At 54.1% G+C, this 19,963-nt stretch overlaps 7 protein-coding genes across 7 annotated transcripts; 5 read left to right on the forward strand and 2 right to left on the reverse strand.

Annotated features, from left to right (window-relative positions):
• Positions 1-439: 439 nt before the first annotated feature.
• On the forward strand, positions 440-910 carry HD553DRAFT_267749 (carbohydrate-binding module family 48 protein; the record flags this gene model as incomplete). Its single annotated transcript, XM_046177541.1, has 2 exons — positions 440-680; positions 861-910. Coding segments are annotated over 2 exons (291 nt in total), but the record flags the coding sequence as incomplete, so codon positions are not given.
• Positions 911-5,834: 4,924 nt separating this feature from the next.
• Positions 5,835-6,143, forward strand: HD553DRAFT_268113 (acyl-CoA N-acyltransferase; the record flags this gene model as incomplete). The annotated part of the gene is made up of 2 exons (XM_046177561.1): positions 5,835-6,007; positions 6,068-6,143. Coding segments are annotated over 2 exons (249 nt in total), but the record flags the coding sequence as incomplete, so codon positions are not given.
• Positions 6,144-8,850: 2,707 nt separating this feature from the next.
• On the reverse strand, positions 8,851-9,492 carry HD553DRAFT_268089 (uncharacterized protein; the record flags this gene model as incomplete). Its single annotated transcript, XM_046177560.1, has 1 exon — positions 8,851-9,492. The coding sequence occupies one exon, from the start codon at positions 9,490-9,492 to the stop codon at positions 8,851-8,853; it is 642 nt and encodes a 213-aa protein (XP_046039410.1).
• A 456-nt stretch (positions 9,493-9,948) lies between these two features.
• On the forward strand, positions 9,949-12,896 carry HD553DRAFT_305922 (putative eukaryotic translation initiation factor 3 subunit 6). Its single transcript, XM_046179203.1, has 7 exons — positions 9,949-10,220; positions 10,519-10,669; positions 10,764-10,889; positions 10,959-11,223; positions 11,295-11,398; positions 11,467-12,206; positions 12,297-12,896. The coding sequence occupies exons 1-7, from the start codon at positions 9,990-9,992 to the stop codon at positions 12,594-12,596; spliced, it is 1,917 nt and encodes a 638-aa protein (XP_046039411.1). The 5' UTR covers positions 9,949-9,989; the 3' UTR covers positions 12,597-12,896.
• A 67-nt stretch (positions 12,897-12,963) lies between these two features.
• Positions 12,964-15,645, forward strand: HD553DRAFT_292644 (putative phosphoglucomutase). Its single transcript, XM_046178411.1, has 10 exons — positions 12,964-13,069; positions 13,173-13,216; positions 13,289-13,344; positions 13,420-13,515; positions 13,602-13,895; positions 13,982-14,549; positions 14,624-14,740; positions 14,822-14,927; positions 14,997-15,399; positions 15,471-15,645. Coding segments are annotated over exons 1-10 (1,695 nt in total). The 5' UTR covers positions 12,964-13,067; the 3' UTR covers positions 15,480-15,645.
• Positions 15,646-16,803: 1,158 nt separating this feature from the next.
• Positions 16,804-17,235, reverse strand: HD553DRAFT_322172 (uncharacterized protein; the record flags this gene model as incomplete). Its single annotated transcript, XM_046181274.1, has 2 exons — positions 16,804-16,874; positions 16,914-17,235. 2 exons carry the CDS (start codon positions 17,233-17,235, stop codon positions 16,804-16,806), a joined length of 393 nt encoding a protein of 130 aa, XP_046039413.1.
• Positions 17,236-17,582: 347 nt separating this feature from the next.
• On the forward strand, positions 17,583-19,847 carry HD553DRAFT_339585 (serine carboxypeptidase S28-domain-containing protein; the record flags this gene model as incomplete). Its single annotated transcript, XM_046182458.1, has 6 exons — positions 17,583-18,021; positions 18,086-18,844; positions 18,912-19,117; positions 19,184-19,323; positions 19,397-19,543; positions 19,610-19,847. The coding sequence occupies 6 exons, from the start codon at positions 17,583-17,585 to the stop codon at positions 19,845-19,847; spliced, it is 1,929 nt and encodes a 642-aa protein (XP_046039414.1).
• Positions 19,848-19,963: the final 116 nt, after the last annotated feature.

Genomic DNA, 19,963 nt, shown 5'->3' on the forward strand with positions numbered 1-19,963 from the left:
TATAGTATTATACGGTAAACAGCTATACCCTCGACCAACCCGACATATTCTGTGACCAACTATCAGTGAGTGATCGGCCTGTCGAACGAGGTGAGTCTCCTCCCCCGCCGTGTGTGTGTGGGGTGGCTGGACGCGTCCTTGTCCTTTTCGCCTTTTACGTTTCCCCTTCCCCTCCCCTTTTCGATATCACGAGTCCAAGAGTTGACAAGCTGACCTCGACCTCTCGACCTCTTGTCTTTCGACTTTCCACTCTCGGTTGACAATATAACGTGACGGCCATCGTGATCGCAATCGATCCAATCGGAGTAGAAACAAGAGGACCAGCTTTACCCATTCGAAACAGATCGACCTGACCTTCAACCAGCAAACTCGGACTACCCAGCTACCGACATCGCACCAATCCATCCTCACACCACCACCCTATCCGATCCCATTCCCGATGTCACACTCCAACCTCTACACGCACACCTTCACTTGGCCCCCAACGCCTTCCCAATCGGTGATCGTCACCGGTACCTTTGACAACTGGTCCGGCACTCGACACCACCTCCAGAAAGACGAAGAATCCTCGGGAGGGTTTTGGAAGGGGAGCGTGGAGATCCCTTTTGGGGAGAGGATCGCTTACAAGTATGTGGTCGATGGGCACTGGTTGATCAGGGAGGATGAGGCTAAGGAGTGGGGTGAGTCATGACGTGGGTTGTGGTTGTGTTCGAGAATATATTGGACGTCGAAGTCGATGTCGATGTCGATATCTCCCGTTCACCACCGAGTTTGATGTTCGGGAAACGGCGCTGACTCTTTGATCTTGCCCTCGACCTCGACCTCGATCTCGATCTCGATCTGAATCGCAATCCGTATAGACGCCGCGGGGAACATGAACAACATCTTTACCGCCCCTGCTCAAAAGGACGTCGAACTCAACAACACCACCGACAAGGAGACCACCACCTCGACCACCGCCCCTACTTCCTCCTCCTCTGCCGCCGCTGGTGTTGTCGGAGCTGGTGTCGTTGGTGCTGGCGCTGCCACCGCAGCCACGGCCACTGCCACTTCCACCCCTCGATCGCCTAGCAAGACCGAGACCCCTATCCCTGAGACTGGAAAGACCGAACCCGTCGCTGCGCCCGCTCCTTCTACTTCGACTTATCAGCGAGAAAAGGCTCAGGACGAGCAGGACCACTCCCACAACCACGAGCACGAGCACGATGGAGAGAAGCGAGGGGACGGGAAAGGCGAGAGCGTACTGGACAAGGCCAAGGACTTGATCAGCTCTCACGGGTCCGGTTCTGCTTCGGGCGTCGCTGCGGCTTCCACTACGAACGCTACTGAAAGGCAGGAACACACCGGGCAGGAGTCTTCCTCCGCTCTTTCCGGGTCGAGGGGTGTGGCTATGGGCGGAGAGCTCGAAGCGGGCAAGCTCGTCGTCGGGGAGAGCACCAAGGCTGGGAACGATATCTTGGGAGGTCTGGCTTTGGGTGCGCCGATCGGTGGTGGTTCTCGTGAGTCGCGTGCCGGGTTCTGGTCCAGGGCGTGGATTGGCAGATCGTGTCGTAGGCAGTTTGAAGGTGTGTAGAGACTGATCTAGCGTTCGTTTGCAGCTTCGTACGGAGGATACCACACCACGACGACTTCTTACACCGCCGCGCCTAGCACTCTGAGCGAGACCGCCGTCGCTCCCGTACGTGACGTCGACACCAACGCGACCTCCAGCTCGACCGTCCACACTGGGCCTACTACCGTCTCCAACAACCCCGAGGCGAGCTCCAAGGTCGACTCTTCTTCGTCTACCGTCCACACTGGACCTACGACCGTCTCCAACAACAGGGATGCCACTAGCACCAGCACCAGCAGCGCCCACCACGAACCTTCCGAGCCTCTCAAGGACCTCGCCGTGGCCACTTCGCCCATCCTCGGATCCAATGCTGGAGTTACCAACAACGCCGCTCACCTGGCCGCCAAGGAGACGAGCGAAAAGCTCTCGGCTCACCACGACCCCGCCGACGCGCTCAAAGAGTTGGCCGAGGCGACCGCTCCCGTGTTCGGTTCGTCTGCGGGTTCGACCACCGCTCACGCTCATCAGGAGATCAAGGCGATCGACCAGACCCCGGCTCAGCCGTTGAAAGAGTTGGCAGACGCTACCGCTCCTTTCGGGACTTCGAGCGTCAACTCGACCGCCGCTGCTGACAAGGTCAGGGAGAGCTCGACCTCGGGCCCGAATGTCCCCACTTCGGCTCAAACTGCCGAACATCACGAAGGTCTGGCCGAGACCGTCAGCCACTTTGGAACGTCCGCCCTCGCTGCTCTTGGGGCTGCCGCTACCGGGCTCGTCTCAGGCGCCAACGAGGCCGTACACAACGCGACTGGTTTGGATCTCTTGCACGGCAACCCCGTAAGTCTTGCTCTCAGAGTCGGTTTTCAATGCTAGACTTTTCGCGCTAACGATACCGCCCTATGTATGGGGTCAGATGACTGTACAGGAAGCCAAGGAGAAGGGTATCGATACCGCTACCGGACAGCCCATCGAGACGACATCTCCGTCGACGACTACCGCTGCTTCGTCAGCTTCGCCCGCTGCCGCTGGTCAGTCGGTCCCGTCAGCCAGCGTCATTGCTGCGCCTGCTGCTTCTGCTGCCGCCGCTTCCGCCAACTCGACCTACGCTCAGTGGTCCAAGGGTCCTCAGGGACTCGGTGCGCCCCTCTCTGGGTCGGTGACGGGTCCTAGCCCTGCGGCCTTTGCCGCTCCGGTTTCGACCGGTCTCGCCGGTGGACCTGGGCAGGCTGCTCCTCTCGGAACGGCTAGCGGACCCACCCCGGCTCAGGTCGGAGGTGTCGCTCCTACCACCCCTTACGCTGCACCCGCCGCCGTTGTCGTACCCGTCGCCGTTCAGCCCCCGTCGTCTACGCATCATCAACACTCGGAGCCCTCGTCTATCGACAAGGTCGCTTCCAACACCCGTCAGGCCACGTCCTCGCGCCCTGCCGAGTCGAACGAGGTCGACGTCTTTTCGTCCAACACGCCCGGCTCCAAGGACAAGGACCCCAAGGGTAACGACATCTTGGGCCAGGAGGAGACCCGTGAGAAGAACCACAAGAAGGTGCCCCAGCCCATGATCACCAACATCGGGCAGCCTACCAAGGATCGAACGAAACCCAGTCCGACCGAAGAGGCCGGGACCAAGATGTCTTCTCGACCCGATGCCGACCCCAAGCAGGCCGCTTTGAACGAGGAGCGCAACAAGCGGAACGGTGCCGTCGAGGGCGTACCTAGCAGGAGTTATGCCAAGCCTGTCGATGCCAACCAACCGGTGGCCGGACTTCCTCTGGGTGTCACTCAGAAGCCTCTGGCTAGTGATGTCGCTCCGGCAACCCCGGTCAAGACGAATGGGCCGATTGCCGTCGCGGATGCACCCGCTACCCCAGTCACCCCTCTACCAGCCAAGGCCGGTGACCCTGTCGTCGCCGTAGCCACGCCTGCTACCCCGGCTTCGCGAGTCGCCGATCGGGAAAGCAGGACCCTGCCCGCTACCCCGAGTAGCACGACCAGCTCGACACCCGGTAGCGGTCACCGCAAGGAGGAGAGCTCGGATACCATGCGAAAGCGAAAGAGCAGCTTCTTTGCCAAGGTGAGTGTAGCAGCGTCCGTATGATATGCGCTTGAATCGATTTTGACTGAATCATTGCGCTTCATAGATCAAGGGCGCTTTCCACAAGGACAAGAAGGCATAGACGTGTGTTCCGGCGATCGTTCCCCTCTGATATCTTTTGACTTCACCCTTCGTAATTCGTTCAATTTAATACATCGTAGGCTTCTAGGACTTGTTTCTTCTTGTTACCCTAATACTAGTATCCATGATCTCGTGACATTACTGTTGCTCGTTTTCTTGATTGTGACTCCGCTTGCGCAGAGCATGCGGCGCTGTTGACAAGTGCCTTCGAAAGCTGCTAGTTGCGGAAGTGAAAGGGGAATGATTTGCGGGATCCAGACCGGTCCCTTTCATCGAGTTTCGAATATAAGCGCTTGAGTGGCACAAATGCGCACGATACGCTCACGCCATGGTAGAGTATGTAAGCACGATCCTGGAAACGTCGCCCTCACATATTGGCATCTGCCACGTATTCCCAGTCATATCGTACTCGCAAAGCCGAATCAAATCTTAGCGATGCCTGAATGCCCCACTCTCATCGACGAATCGGCATTTCGTAGCGAGCGCCTGGTTTACCGAGCCATCGACAGTGACATGGATGCTCCACTTCGAAACCGTTTCGCCAATATACCGCGAGTTGAAGGCTTTCTGAGCGGTAAGGCTCTCATTCCTGGCTCCCTAGAGGAGACCACCGCCTACCTGGCACGTTCCCAAAACCTTGTCGCGTGAGTGGAGCTTCTGGACTGGGGTCTTCGCAACAGCTCAATATTTCTTGCCAAGCAGCCTCACGATCTGTCTTCCCAGCGATCCGCAAGGCAACGTAGCCGGGGAAGCCATAGGTTTCGTAAAGCTCTCCGGCTCCGCGGCGGGGATACCTCATCGCAACGCGTCGTTCTCTTTGTCTCTGGACCCAACTTATCAAGGCAACGGCTACGGTACAGAGGCTTTGAACTATCTGTGTAAAGTAGGCTTCCTGTACGCAGGGATCCATCGTATCTATGGTGCGTATGGCCAGCTAAATAAAGCTGCAGGTAGATGTTACGAGAAAGTGTATGTAGCTTGATCCGGCGGTAGTCGAAACTTATTTCGGTGTAACTCTGATCGCAAACTTGACAATTATCAGAGGCTTCAAGGTAGAAGGGTTGGAACGGGAAGCGCTGTGGTATAATGGTGGATGGACAAACCGGATCAACATGTAGGTTGACCCGCTTCGACCCTATATAAGCAAAGAGCAATCGCATTGATGACCGTTTTACGAGACCAGCGGCATACTGGAGCGCGAGTGGCGCGCGCTTAACCATCAAGATCCAGAATCGAAGTAGATGGGTGACACGAGGAATAGCAAAGAAGAGTCCTTGTAAACATCAAATGGTTCCTCATCCTTTCTGTCATGGCGCCATCTTATCGTCATCTGGAACAATGATGTGCTGAATCACGAAATGCTACATTACGAATGCCCCTGCCAAAGAGGTCGACCGCCTTATGCCGATGTGCGTAGGCAACACCACAGCCAGCGCGAACCTTCCGCCTAGCTTGCATATCATCGAATTAATATACCCTCGTGAATGACCGCCTATAATCTGCTATTCCTAGACAAAACGACATTCTTGGCGTCCGCAGCGAAACGCTATTGATGGCGTGAGACATCGATCACTCGAATATGGCGCAACCTAGACTCGTATGTCGAAATGGGCTCCTTTGTTCATCATACACTCGACCATTCGGCCACAGGCTCCATATGTGTGGATACTACATAAACGATTGGCCGACCCAAGTGATAAGGTCACGGGTGTAGCACAGCCGTCCTACGGAATCGACAGCCACTCTGACTTTGAACCCATCTGCACCATGTTCACTGACCACATTCACAAGAGTGAACGACTTGTTTATGAGGCAATCGACCCGGAACAAGACCTGACTTGGTTTCAGGAGCTGCGCAGTGATCCCAGTGTTGCCCAATGGCAAAAACCGGTCCTGATTGTTCCTTGGAGCAGAGCTCAAGCCAAACAAAACCTGGTCTTTGAGGATGCTCTGGTCCAGTAAGTTTCACTGTCATGCTTGTCCACGACAAGGTCTGACATGCAATGACCTAGGGTTGTTATCAAACTGCCCAACGACAAGGATCCTACAGTACCTGCAACTCCAATTGGTTTCTTGAGACTTGTCTCACCTGGAAAAGGATTGGAGCATCATCAACGAGCTGAATTCATCATCTCTCTCCGTCCTGCATTTCATGGCAAGGGATTCGGTACCAAAGCTGTAAACTGGTTGGTCACTGTTGGCTTCCAAAGGGCAAACTTACACCGGATTGAGGGGTCATACAACATGGGTAATATCCCTGCCGAAAAGTGCTATAAGAAACTGTAAGTCAATGCTGTGGCATATTTTGTACCAATAGGTGCTCAAGATCATCTGGACTGTAGTGGTTTCAAGATTGAAGGGGTCTGGCGTAAACACACATGGGCTGATGGAGAATGGGTTGACATTGTCAACATGTGAGTTCACTGCAACGATAGACTGATTTGGTTATGTCCTCCTGACCTGATTTAGAATCATGTCACATGACTACACAGTGCAATGCTTCGTTCTGAGTGGGAGCAGCAGCAATACAAGGGGGACACATTGACTTGTCTGCAAACAATTTGAGGGGATCAATCTGTCTCAAACCAAGTGAAGACATTTCATCTAATTGATCTGCTTTTGGTAGCATGGCTGTATCATATGTACTTTCCTGAGCAGGGGGTTGAAGAGCGCTTATTGGATGTTGTCTGGGTAAGAACGAACTTATAGAAATCTACTACTGAAGTCTCGTTCTACTTCCCATGTGTTGGATCGACGGTGCTCTACTGCACTCTGTTATGGCATCAACATGCCTACAATTGCCTTCCCTTGTCCTGTGACCTATCTTGGTAGCCCCTGAGAAGCAACGCAGGGTTTCATTCTTCCTTTGTTACAACTGAAACTGTTATAGATATCACGTGACGCGTCGGACGCGCCGTCCGCGACTCCCGTATGCAACTCCCGCCGGGGGTACTTTTCGGTGTTGTGGTTTTGATGTAGAACTAGTACCTCTGTAATAGCTCTACATCCGTTATTACATTTAGATGTCTACCCGTACCTTGCCTCATTCCTGCGTCCCGTCAGCCTGTCCAGGGGGACCCCCATTGGGGGTCGCTCCCGGGCCTTATAATGGCACAGAAGCTTTACGATGGCTGCTTGAAATTGGGTTCAAACGGGCAAATCTGCACCGCATTGAGGGATCATACTCTGCAAACAACACCACTGCAGCCAATTGCTACCGGAAGTTGTAAGCCAGTGGAGGAAAATGCAATGGATTCAGAAGATCTGTGTGACTGATCTGTGACTACTGACATACAGAGGGTTTCAGATAGAAGGTGTTGGTCGGCAGTCCAAGTGGATGGATGGTCAGTGGCTGGACTGAGTGCAGATGTGAGTACCTTCTGCATGTGATTGCTTTGTCGATGTTGTCTGAATGCATTCTATATCGTCGCAATACATAGCGCAATACTCTGGTCCAAGTGGGAAGCACAGCAGAGTGAGGGTGTGTCTATGGGTTGATGTGACGTCAGTGACTGCTGCTGATTGCAGTTGACAATCTGTATCGATGGAAGATGGTCCTGAAGGCAGAGCATGATGCCAATATGATGCGACATCACTACACCTCCTCTAAATGGTGTCATTGGCATCCTCCTTTGTCCCACCTGAAACTGGGTCTCTAGCATTTGGTTCCCAGCCGTTTGCTATATATACTAGCATCCTTGCTATGATAACATGATTTGACCATACATCTACCTGTTATGAGCTGCCCTTGTCAATAACTCCTCATCATGTTTACTGATCACATTCACAGGAGTGAACGTCTTGTCTATGAGGCAATTGACCCAGAACAAGATTTGAAATGGTACCAAGAGCTGAGGAGTGACCCAAGTGTTGCTCAATGGTTGCTTCCATTTGTCATTGCACCATGGAGCAAGGCTCAAGCTGAAAAGTCCTTGATCACAGAAGGTGCACTTGTTCAGTAAGTACCAATATACAACTCAAGACTTGCCTGTATGATAGACCATGCTCAATCATTCGTTGTTCATCATAGAGTCGTCATCAAGGTGCCAAACAAGACAGATCCCATTCTACCTGCCACCCCAATCGGTTTCATGAGGCTTGTTCCCCCTGGAAAAGGCTTGGAGCATCATCAAAGGGCAATGTTCATCATCTCACTCTTACCTTCTGCTCATGGTCAAGGATACGGTACAGAGGCTTTGAAGTGGTTGCTTGAGGTTGGATTCAAGCGTGCAAACCTGCACAGGATTGAGGGTTGGTATGCTGCAGAGAATAATGCTGCTGCCAAGTGTTACAAAAGGCTGTAAGTGGCGTAAGAGCTTTCATCCGCACGCAAAGTGGTTTTGACGACCCATACTTCATCGTTGTTAGCGGGTTTCAAGTGGAAAGTGTGGCTCGAGAGAACACGTGGTCGGACGGCAGGTGGACTGATACGGTTAACATGTAAGTCATTGTGCCCTCCACTTCGAGAAAGGGACAAATGTGCGCAGCAATCGCTGAGCGGGTGTCCTGCATTCACAGCGCAATGCTCAGATCGGAGTGGGAGGCTTTGCAGGCTAGCGAAGGGACGGACACGGTCGCGCAAAGCTCGTGAGAAGGGACATTCGGTTGTAGAAGTTGAGGATGCAATGTATCGAGGACGGTCACGAACATGGCATGTGTTGGCATCGAATCGATACCTTCTCGCCGTGCAAGTGCTCAAGTATGTTGAAAGAATAGCAATCATGCTGGTCGACTTGAAAGGGAACGCCTTGCATTCACCCAAGCCCGGTTCTGATCGAGACCGACGACTGAACCGCGTGCATGCTGCGCACACCTAAAACAGTCTCGATGGATCCCCAATCCATGTCAACAGGCCTCACTTCTTGGATCTTGACGCGGAACGAGGGCTCCCCTAATCCAAAGTCGCAATCCTCGGACGCAGGTATTTGAAGCACAACGCTATGCTTGCTATAGCTTCATTCCGTTCGTAAAGTGCGGTTATTACATCCCCGCGGCGAGACCGTATCGCATCGTCTGACCCTATCCCTCCTCCTCGCCTGACCCGACCCGTCTCGTGGACCCACTCCCTCGCCCCAACTACCTCGCCCAACCCGTTCCTTTCCGCCCGCTTCCTTCTACCCCCCGATCATACCCCGACCCGCTTCCACCCGTAATCCCACCTCTCCCCGTTCGGCCACGTATCCCTCGGCACCTTCATCTCCCTAGGAAACACCCCCTCGATCCTGGCATCATAATACTTTCTCTCCGCCAGGGACAGCTTCTTCCCCTCTTCCACCTCGGGAGCGGGGGAAGCCGAGTTCTTGTTCCTCACGTCCGGTTGGTACATGGCGGCCTCGTACAACCTCTTGACCGAGCGGTCGGAAGAGGATTCCGAGATGGCTCTGAGGGCGTCGCATGCTCGTTTCAAGCTGGCTTCTTTTGCTCGCAAGGCTCTTTCTCGGGATTCCCTCTCCATGCGTTTGGATACGAGGTGAGCGCGGGTGATGGTCTCGTGCGTCTCTTTTGCCCTGGTCGGGTCGGCGTTGGAGGTAGGGAGGAGGACGTGGGCAAGGCGGTCTAGCATCTGAGGATGATAAGTCCCCGTCGGCGAAGAAGCGTGCGTCTTTGACGTCTCGTGCAGGGCGGTGACGAAGACTCGTTGCTCCTGAGCCTCAGCGTCGGTTTCGGGAGCGGCCTTCTTCTTGGATGAAGCGGAAGCGGAGGAAGAGGATCCCGCAGTGAACGTCGTCGTCAAGGGAGGGTAGAGGGCTTTCCTGATCGTATCCATCCGAGAGTCTGCGCTCGTCGAGTCCCGCTCTTTAGGGTTGGCTTTCGAGTGACCCGAAGCGACGGCGTAGGCTCGACGGCTTGGCGTTCGTTGCAACAGGGGCAGTGCCGTCCGAGTGATTGTAGTCTTTGAGAGGGACATTGTATATGCGTCTAGATGAGTGAGGGAAGGGGCAGTGTGATAATAACTAAGATCGCCAAAAGATCAAGAGGTTTGAGAAATCGATCCACCAACTTTGTTCAGACGATCATGACACTCTAGATTGAGGCGGACATCCGTCGATCTATATCAGAAACGCGGCGAAGTCCGTGTGGCTCAACGGACATCGGCTGATAATCACCCATGTCCGTCCCCACTTCTCACCTTTGGCCCTTCTCCATGTCGTTGGGACAACCTCGAGACAAAAGCAAAAGTCTACCAAGTCGATCGGTCGACGTTGTGCTTCAACATTCCTCATCTAGTCGTATTCTCTTCCTAGTCTACTCTCTCTATCCACCATGTCTCAAGCTTTCTACGACGACCCCGAATCGCTCCTCCCTGAGCCCTCAGCCTACCAGCCGGCCACCAGCGCCGACCTCGACCAGCGTCAGGGTCAATACCAGGAATACATCGATGAGCACGGTCTGACCGGTGCCGGTGTGCCTCAGGAGGATGATGGCGAGGAGGAGAGGGAGCGTCTGGAAGGGTTAAAGTCGGCTCTCGAGCAGGTTCCTGACGAGGTCAAGAAGGTTAGTTGGTGGGGATCTCAATCTGCAAGGCGGCGTGTAACGGAATATCCAGGAAAAGTCGGTCAAGCCGATGACCAGCGGAAGGTCAAGATCAATAGAGAGAGCTGGGAGATATCATCGTGTGATGAATTTCAGATCGTCCTCATATTGATCCCTGAAAAAGGATGTAAAGATCGCCCCGAGGGAACATCACAAAGCGAGCGACAAACTCCTGCTCTTTACCCCGCTTCGATCCTTTCCACATTACCAAACCATGCGACTGACATGAAATCCTTCGACCGCTTCCTGTCTCACACAGTTCATCCAATCGTTCCACCAAGCCATCCTCAACAACGATACCCCGTCCATCCTCTCCATGTACGAGTCTGGCTGGAACAGGATCACTCAGCAATACTACTCTAACGAAGAGTGGCCCGAGGGCGAAGTCGTCGCTGGTCTCGTCGGTGGAGGTCAGTCCCTGCTCGCATTTCAAACTCCCAAACCGATTAAGAGAGAAGAGATGCTCATACGATACAAATTGATGTGATCGGCATGCCGATATAGACCAGCTCTTCTTGACTCTTTACCGAGAGTTGTACTTCCGACACGTGTATGCCAAGCTCGAACCCAACGTCGATGACCGATTCCAGTCGTACGAGAACATCTGCGAGCTCTTCAACTTGTTGCTCAGTGAGTCGTCCCGGTATCCAGACCGCTTAGCCGATCGGACCTCAGCTGACTCCATCTCACCCCCGTCAGACTCGGAACAACCCGTCCCTCTCGACCTCCCCATCCAATGGTTGTGGGACATGCTCGACGAGTTCGTCTACCAGTTCCAATCGTTCGCCCAGTGGAGGAGCGTCGTCAAGAACAAGAGCGAGGACGAGCTCGCCATGCTCGCCGAGAACCCTCAGATCTGGAGTTGTTACTCGGTCCTGAACGTCTTGTACTCGTTGGTACAAAAGTCTCAGATCAACGAACAGCTCGTCGCCGAGAAGAACGGATCGTCCCCCGAAGAGGTCGCGTGAGTGTCGCATGGAAGGCGGCGAGGAGTGATTTGCCTAAGCTGATATCTGTTGTTGTCGGGCCTGGCAGCGAGATCGCTGGTGACTACGGTTCCAAGCCTTTGTACCGAAACTTGGGTTACTTTTCCCTTATCTGTCTTTTGAGGGTGCACACTCTCCTCGGAGACCCCACGCGTGAGTGAACTCGGTCTGCAACTCTGTGATTATCGCTGACATGCTGACCTGGCGATCCCCTTCGACAGTCGCCTTGCAAACCATGCAAAACATGGACCTGAGCAACAACTCGCTCCTGACCAAGATCACCGCCTGTCACGTCACCACTTACTACCACGTCGGATTCGCCTACATGGCCCTCGGACGATACCCGGACGCCATCAAGATCTTTGTCTCGGTCTTGATCTTTTTCAACAGGATGAAGCAGTACCACACCAGGAGTTACCAGTACGGTTCGATCGCCAAGCAGTGCGAGAGGATGTACGCCCTCCTGGCCGTCTGTACCACCTTGTCCCCTGGTCCCTCGGACGACGGGATCATGAACACCGTCAAGGAGCGATACGGAGAGCAGCTCACGGCCATGCAGAGCGGCAAGGAAGAGACCGCCATCCCCGCCTTCCGGGAACTGTTCTTGGGTGCCAGCCCCAAGTTCCTCTCCCCCGTCTCGCCTCCTTACGAGGACCACGACTCGCTCGCCGCCTGGGTCTCGGAACCTCCTCAGGACGCGCTCGTCAGGCAGACCGACCTGTTCATCCAGAACGTCCAGGTCCAACTGGGCGTATCGACGATGAGGTCGTTCTTGAAGCTCTACACGTCCATCGACGCGACCAAGCTGGCCAACTTTTTGGACGAGGACGAGGATACCGTCTTGGAGAGGATGATGAGCTTGAAGAGCGCCTCGAGGAGTTATGGGCACAAGCAGGGAGAGGGGAGCTTGTTGGACGGAGAGCGGTTCGTCACCAACAACCTGGACTTTTTCATCGACGGCGTGAGTCCCCCCAAGGCTGCGTCGAGGTCTTTTTCGCGCCGACTGTTGCTGACCTTATTTTAAAATCTGGTGACCCGTGACCCCCCGTAGTCGATGGTCCAGGTCGCCGAGACGACGACCAACCGTCGATTCGCCGGCTTCTTCATCCGAAACGCCGAAAACGCCAACCGAGTGTTCGAGACGATCAAGAACGCGCCTCTGCCTATCCCCCGGAGCGCTCAGCCGGGCGGTAGTGGTCAACAATCACAGCAGCAACAACAACAACAGCGAGCCGGAGGTGCTGGCGGTCAGCGAACGGGAGGACAGGGTAAAGGACCCGGTGGACCCGGAGGTGCGCCGAGGACTGGGGGTGTGGCTAGGGTACCGGGGACTAGCCCGTGGGCTCGTTAAGGTTCCGTTAAGGTTTGGGAGAGATGATGATTCGTAGAGCGGAGTGGAGTGGAGTGGAGTCGGAACCCGCCCGTTCGTGTTGTTCCCCACCAAAAGGATTGATCAGCGGTTTATTGCTCGTTTATACATGTGTGATTATCTGTGACTTTGTGATCGTCCACGAATCCATGGAGAGGCGGAGAGGTCTCGTTGCGGCCCGGGTCGTTCGTCAGAATAATCGACGATACGAGGATAGTAGCTATAGTACTCTAGTGATGTAATCTGTTTTTGCCAGGAATGCCTTAACCCATCCTCGTTTTGCATCCGCTAGCTCCACCTCCCCTCACCCACCCCCCCCACACGCACAGCGCATCATCGTCATCATCACCTTTGCTCCTGAATAGACAAGGTACAACCTTTGTCCATTTCGACTCGATCCCCGCAATCCATCCACTCGACATTTCTAAGCACGAGTAAACACAAAAGCACAAGATGTGAGTCATCGAGAGTTGAGAGCCGCAGCCGCTGCGATGGCGGGGTCGAGCGAACAGGTCATTCCGTGCGTGCGGAATGCTGATGATCCTATCTGTTCGGCAGGTCAAACTACGAAACCAAAGAAGTCAAGACCAAGGTCTACGATGGTACGCCCTAGATCTATCGGGGAATCTGGTCAAGGACATTGTTCTGACGAAAATGCTACTCTGTTACGACAGGCCAGAAGCCCGGTACCTCGGGTCTCCGAAAGAGGGTCAAGGTGTTCCAGCAAGAGGTGCGCGCTCATGAGTGCTCGAGTATAGCGGGTAGTACCAGGTGGACTGATCTTTTGACGTATGGTTCTAAACAGCACTACACTGAGAACTTTATCCAGTCTACCTTGACTGCCATGCCTGGTGGTCCCAAGGGAAAGACCCTCGTCGTCGGAGGTGACGGGAGGTACTTTGTGAGTTCTTCCGACTAGGTCCTTTGTCCAGCTTAACAGAGATTCCAATATCTGACACATAACCTCACTTGCGCTCCTCCCGACAGTCCCCCGAGGCCGTCCAGAAGATCATCCGTCTAGCTGCCGGTAACGGCGTCGCCTCGCTGATCATCGGCCAGAACACGATCCTCTCCACCCCTGCCGTCTCCGCCTTGATCAGGTCGAGAAAGACCGACGGTGGGATCCTCCTCACCGCCTCCCACAACCCCGGTGGGCCGGAGAACGATTTCGGGATCAAGTTCAACTGTGATAACGGTGGACCTGCACCGGAGGAGGTCACCAACAGGATTTACGAGTTGACCAAGAAGATTGACGTTTACCACCAGATGGACTTGCCCGACGTGAGTAGAGGAGGGCTTTTTTTCAAGCTGCTTCGAAACCGACATATCCGTACTGATCCGTCCACGCGTTATTCTGGTCGCTGCAGTTCGACTTGGGCAAGATCGGCAAGTTCACCCACGGACCCCTGAACATCGAGGTCGTCGACCAGGTCGAGGACTACATCAACCTGCTCAAGGGCATCTTCGACTTTGACAAGATCAAGGCCTACCTGCACGGCCCCGCCAAGCCTACCGTCCTCTTTGACGCGCTCAGCGGAGTCACTGGACCTTACGGCAAGGCCATCTTCATCGACCTCCTCGGTTTGGGCGAAGATTCCGTACAGAACTGTGACCCCAAGCCCGATTTCGGCGGACACCACCCCGATCCGAACTTGACGTACGCTCACGAGCTCGTCGAGGTCGTCGAAAAGAAGAACATCGTCTTTGGGGCCGCTTCCGACGGTGATGGGGACAGGAACATGATCTACGGAGCCGGCGCTTTCGTCACCCCCTCGGACTCGGTCGCCATCATCGCTGATTGGGCCGAAAAGGCCATTCCTTACTTTAGCAAGGCCAACGGTGGGATCAAGGGTCTCGCCAGGAGTATGCCTACTAGCGGAGCTATCGACTTGGTCGCCAAGGAGAAGGGCTTCGAGGTGTTCGAGGTGCCTACCGGTGAGCGTCCAGCAGGGGCCAACAAGTCGGTGGAAATACGTGCTGATTCGATAATTCCCGTCTACGTGATGCAGGTTGGAAGTTCTTTGGCAACTTGATGGACGCCGGACGTCTTTCCATCTGCGGAGAAGAGTCGTTCGGAACTGGTTCCGACCACATCCGAGAGAAGGACGGTCTCTGGGCCGTTGTCGGTGAGTCTAATGGGTCTTTTGCTATTCGCAGCGTGCATCGGGACTGGTACTGAGTCGATTTTAATCGTTGTGACTCGACAGCCTGGTTGTCCATCTTGGCTGCTGCCAACGAGGAGGAACAGGGCCAGACCATCAAGGAGGTCTTGCAGAAGCACTACCAGAAGTACGGAAGGAGCTTCTTCTCCAGGTGAGTCTGGTCCGTGTTGGTGTGTCATGTATGGGACAACGTACTGACAGAATTGATGCGTCGCTGCAGGTACGACTACGAGGAGATCGAGACCGGTGCCGACAAGGTCATGGACACCCTCCGAGACCTCTTTGCCGACAAGTCTTTCGTCGGCTCCGATTTGAGCGCGACCTCGAGCTCGACCACCTTCAAGGTCAAGGAGGCCGGCGACTTTAGCTACACCGACCCCATCGACCACTCGGTGTCGAAGAACCAGGGCTTGTACATCAAGTTCGAGGATGGTAGCAGGATCATCTTCCGATTGAGCGGGACGGGAAGCCAGGGCGCGACCGTCAGGCTCTACGTGGAAAAGTACAGCAAGAACCCGGAAGAGTACCCTATGGAGACCGCCAAGGGACTCCAACCCCTGATCGAGGTGGCCTTGAAGATCAGCCGACTGGAAGCGTTGACCGGACGAAAGGAGCCTACCGTCGTGAGTGTGACTCGATGCCGGGCGATGTTATATGTACGCAGCGATTGACCGGGCCATCCGTTGCGAAACAGATCACGTAAACCTGCGAGGGCCATGATTATTGATACGAGGGGGACTACGTTTGTGGCAGTTTGAAAGATGATCGGAATAATTGGCCAAATTTATGAAATGACATGTCATGTTCTGCTTCAGCTTGGTCAATGTCGTATCTTCGGCCCATCTACAATGCAGACAACCGCATCGATCACTTTCACATCATCTAGCCTGACTGACATCGAACTCGCCAATATGCCCGAAAACCAAGGATACCTAAAGAAGAGTCCAAACAAGCGAGCAAGGGCTTGCGAGTATGCGTAGATCCGACCGGGGTGATTATCCCACGGTATTCTCGCCATTTAATGTAGCCATATGGGCCGCCGATTAGTCGACATGGACTCTCGAGCGAATTCCAGTCGACCTGAGCCGTCTGGGGAAGCAGATCGACAGGCCAAGGCTGCCATTCGTAGGGCTCTTGACTACTCTCCAGGTTGAGCACGTTGCCAAGACAGTCTTGGGGAAGCTACCGCCCAAGATCGACCTTCTTCGATCGAGCGTGAGGGTGGCGGAGGAAGGGGGGCTGAGGGCTTGATAGGCGTGTAGGACGGGGTCATCAACCCATCGATCCATGCTGACGATCTTTGTGTAACAGGAGAACCACAATGACCGACGATATAGGTACAAGGTGGAGGTCAAACAGGAGAGTAGTGACAACCAAAGGGAACCCGTCGACCTGGGCCCGGGTGTGTATCTGGCAGAGGTCAAGAATGAGTATGATACGATCACTCGATAAAGTCCAGGTCATCAAGCTTCTGAATCACGACAGCACTATCCTTGCATTACCAAGGGGTCGATGGACAGGAGTACGGAATGGGTTACCACCCTGAAAAATATGTTGCCTTCCGATCTCGTCATGGTAGCGTCTCTACTCATACCATGTCTCCTTGTCGTCTGTCTCCCTGTCTTCAGGCGAAGGCAACCTGTTCCATCGGGATTGCCACCACAGAGGCTTACACAAGAGCATGACAGCACAGCATGTTCCTTCTTGCTTCTGAGCTCGGCAGCTGATAACGACAGACAGTGATATCTATGCTATGTATGTTTATATACAGATACGAGAGACGTTTCACGGGTGTCCGGCACCGTTTTGGTGGTGTGACATCCTATTATATCTTCACAGCCAACAGCCCTGCTGCCACTTGTTTTGCCACTCGGAAGGCTTGCAAATCTGACAAGCGCGCTGTCGAGGGAGAGACCGGGAAGAAGCCATCGATTCCTCATTCTGTCCTGTCGGGAGCAAGGAACGCAAACGGGCGCTGTCTTGTATTGTCTGGTTTGCGATAATATTGCATCGCTCTCTGACCTATTCTAGCTCTTTCCGCTTTGTGCTTTGCGGGATGTGGCCAGTAAATTGAGGTATTCATGCGATAGATCTGGAACTAGATTCGCATGACAGATGACAGAAGAGTACAACTCACCCAGATCTCTGACTTCGAAACTTTTCTGACAGTATGCCTCACGCTGGTGTTCCAAGAGTATAATCCCAAAAGCCCAGAAGTCAATGTCTGGGTCAAGCTCCCCAGGTCTTGCTGCACCAACATCTGCAGGGACCCCGTCCTCCGTGTTGTTGGTGCTCATGAAGCTAGGCACGATGCTTAGGGGCATGTACACCCAGGTAACAGTCAGTTCTCCTTTACTACTTAAGCCTATACGGTGAGGTACACGCAAACAGACGAAACGCCTGATAATATTGAGTCGACAACCGTCAGTGAACTCGTTTAACCCCATGCCCGTGTACATAGCCCTGCATACGGCCGAGATGGTCAAGGGATTTGCGGGCTTGCTTTCAGCTTTCAGCCTGGTTTCCACCACCCCGTTGGGGATGCGCAACCCCTGAACTAGTTGCACTCCCTTCAACTGGCAAGCGGCCAAGTGGTGGCTGAGATCGATCTGAAACCGTAGGAAGGGAGACAGACAACACGCGAGGTCGCTCGACGACGGTCATCTCCGATCGATCTCCCTCTGTACTTCTGCCGATAAGACCAGCATAGATCCAGAATTTACAGGTGAAACTCTGCCCTTCTGTTTGTTCAGTCCGAGCTGCCCATCCGTGTTCCATAGAAGTGCAAACAAGTTCGAGCTCAACAATGCGTACATGTACGCTACTCCCGGCGGCTGGGATACTCTCCTTGTTGACGGCTCTGACCGCGGCCTACACGACGCACGAGGAAGACGTCCGACTCTTGCATTCAGGACGACCTCAGATCAAGCTCTGGCAGACGATTCAGAAGCATCGTCAGCAAGGGCAGGAATACTCGTCCAATCTCCCTGAGAAGAGCTTCGATCAGAAGGTCTTCACTGTCGGGAAGGGCCAACCTGAGTGGCAGAAACATGGACACTTACACTACGAGCCGCACTGTTTCTATCAACCGCTCGATCACTATGATCCCAAGAACAGCGTGACGTTCTGCCAGCGATACTGGGTCAGTCTGCGACACTGGAACAAGGAGCAGAAAGACTCTCCGGTCTACGTGCTTGATGGAGGGGAAACTTCTGGGGCCAACAGACTGCCATTCCTGGACACCGGTTCGTTCTTGTTGCCTCGCTTGAACTTTGTTACCCGATGCTGAGCGTTCTGTTGTGCGACCAGGTATTCTCGATATCCTTACCAACGCTACGGGTGGGATCGGGATCGTCTTGGAACATCGATACTATGGCAAATCGTTACCGAACGTTTCTTACCCATCCGGCGAGCCGTTCACACTGTCAACCGATGATCTGCGTTTCCTCACCTCCGAACAAGCCTTGATGGACTCGGCCCGGCTGATTCAGGGGTTGGACCTATCACACTTGGACAAACACCTGAACCGCGATAGCCTCAGCAACGAAGCCAGACCTTGGATCTGGTATGGAGGGAGTTATGCTGGGGCGATGACGGCGTTCCTGGTAAAAGGCTGGGGATACGATAACGGTACCATGCTCGATCAGATGCCTCCCCCTCACCCGGCCATCATCGCATTGTACCCTCACCGACTACCTAGACGGTACGAGAACGTCACTCTCGGCGACCATTCCCGGATCTCTATCAACATCTCCAGCGAAACCCCGCCCCCATTCATACCCAGAGGACTGGTATGGGGAGGAATCGCTTCCTCCGCCGTCACCCACGCTCAGACATCTTACCCCGAATACTTCCAAGCCATCCAAGAATGGGCACCGGACGAATGTATGCGTACGATGGAGGATACGATCGAGACGATCGACCAGCTGCTAGACATACAGGGCGGCAAGTGGAGGCGTACCGTACAGGGTTGGTTCGGGTTGGAAGACCTCGAGCACGTAGAGGATTTCGGAGACGTCTTGGCTAGCGTGTTGGGAGGGTGGCAAGGGAGGAATTGGGACCCTAAAAGTAAGTAGTCCTTACAAGTCTGGTTTGTTCAAGATTGCTGAAGCGCTCAACTTTGCCTTGATCGCAGTCGGTTCGGACGAGTTTTACCGATTCTGCGACGTCCTTACTAGTCAGCCTTCGAAGGAGATCTTGAGCCTGGGTGGTCTTCACCTGCCCCTCCGCGTGGGACCACTCAAGATCCCCGTGGCTATCTACCAGTACGCGCAATACGTCCGCGATATGGTCGAAGAATCGTGTCCCTTGGTCAAAGACGGGAAACCGGATGTCGAACAAGTGAGTCGCCGTTATCGTCCATCCTACGTAATGATCGCGACTGACCGATCCGGGATTCATTAACAGTGTTTCGGCAGCTTCGACCCTGAGCCTTATAAGCAGACGGGGCTCGAACAAAAATGGCGTCTTTGGCTTTGGCAAGTCTGCGAGAATTGGGGTTATTTCATGCCCGCGCCCCTGGAGGGAAAACGTATCATCTCCAAATTGTGAGCCGATTTGTGAAACAGTCGTGTCTCCTGAGCAGCACTAATCAAATCGAATTCACGCCATGTTTGACAGCTTGGACTTGGAATTCACCTCGAAGACTTGTCGAGTTGCCTTCCCTCCTGGCGAGCACTTCAAGCTACCGAACCCTGGGAAGCCAGATGTAGAGAGGGTCAACGCGAGGGGCGATTTCGCAATCGAGTCGTCTCGATTGGCATTTATGTACGTAATTACTCTAACGTTCTTGATCAGCAGATATGATTAAGCTGATGATCTCGGTATCGACAGCGACGGAGACTCGGACCCTTGGAGACCGGCCACCCCACAATCGGACTATGCGCTCAAGCGAAAGTCTTCCCTGAACAAGCCCGTGATCATGATCAAAGATGCCGTGCATCATTTCGACGAGAACGGTCTAAAAGACCCGAGCGAGGAACCCAAGAGGATCCGGAAGGTACATCAGCAGGAGGTGGAGTTTGTCCAGTCTTGGGTGCAGGAGTGGAAGGAGAAGAAACAGCAGTTGTAGGGAGGGAACCAGGCAGGCGCATCAGGTTGAACGGTAATATATAGTTTGCGATGGCGACGCGTGACCTTGGACTTTTCGATGACCGTGGTGTGGCTGGGGACAAGAGCAATCGACGA

Source organism: Filobasidium floriforme (genome assembly GCF_021052385.1).
Source record: "Filobasidium floriforme strain CBS 6241 chromosome Unknown HD553scaffold_3, whole genome shotgun sequence".
Taxonomy (NCBI): Eukaryota; Fungi; Basidiomycota; class Tremellomycetes; order Filobasidiales; family Filobasidiaceae; genus Filobasidium; species Filobasidium floriforme.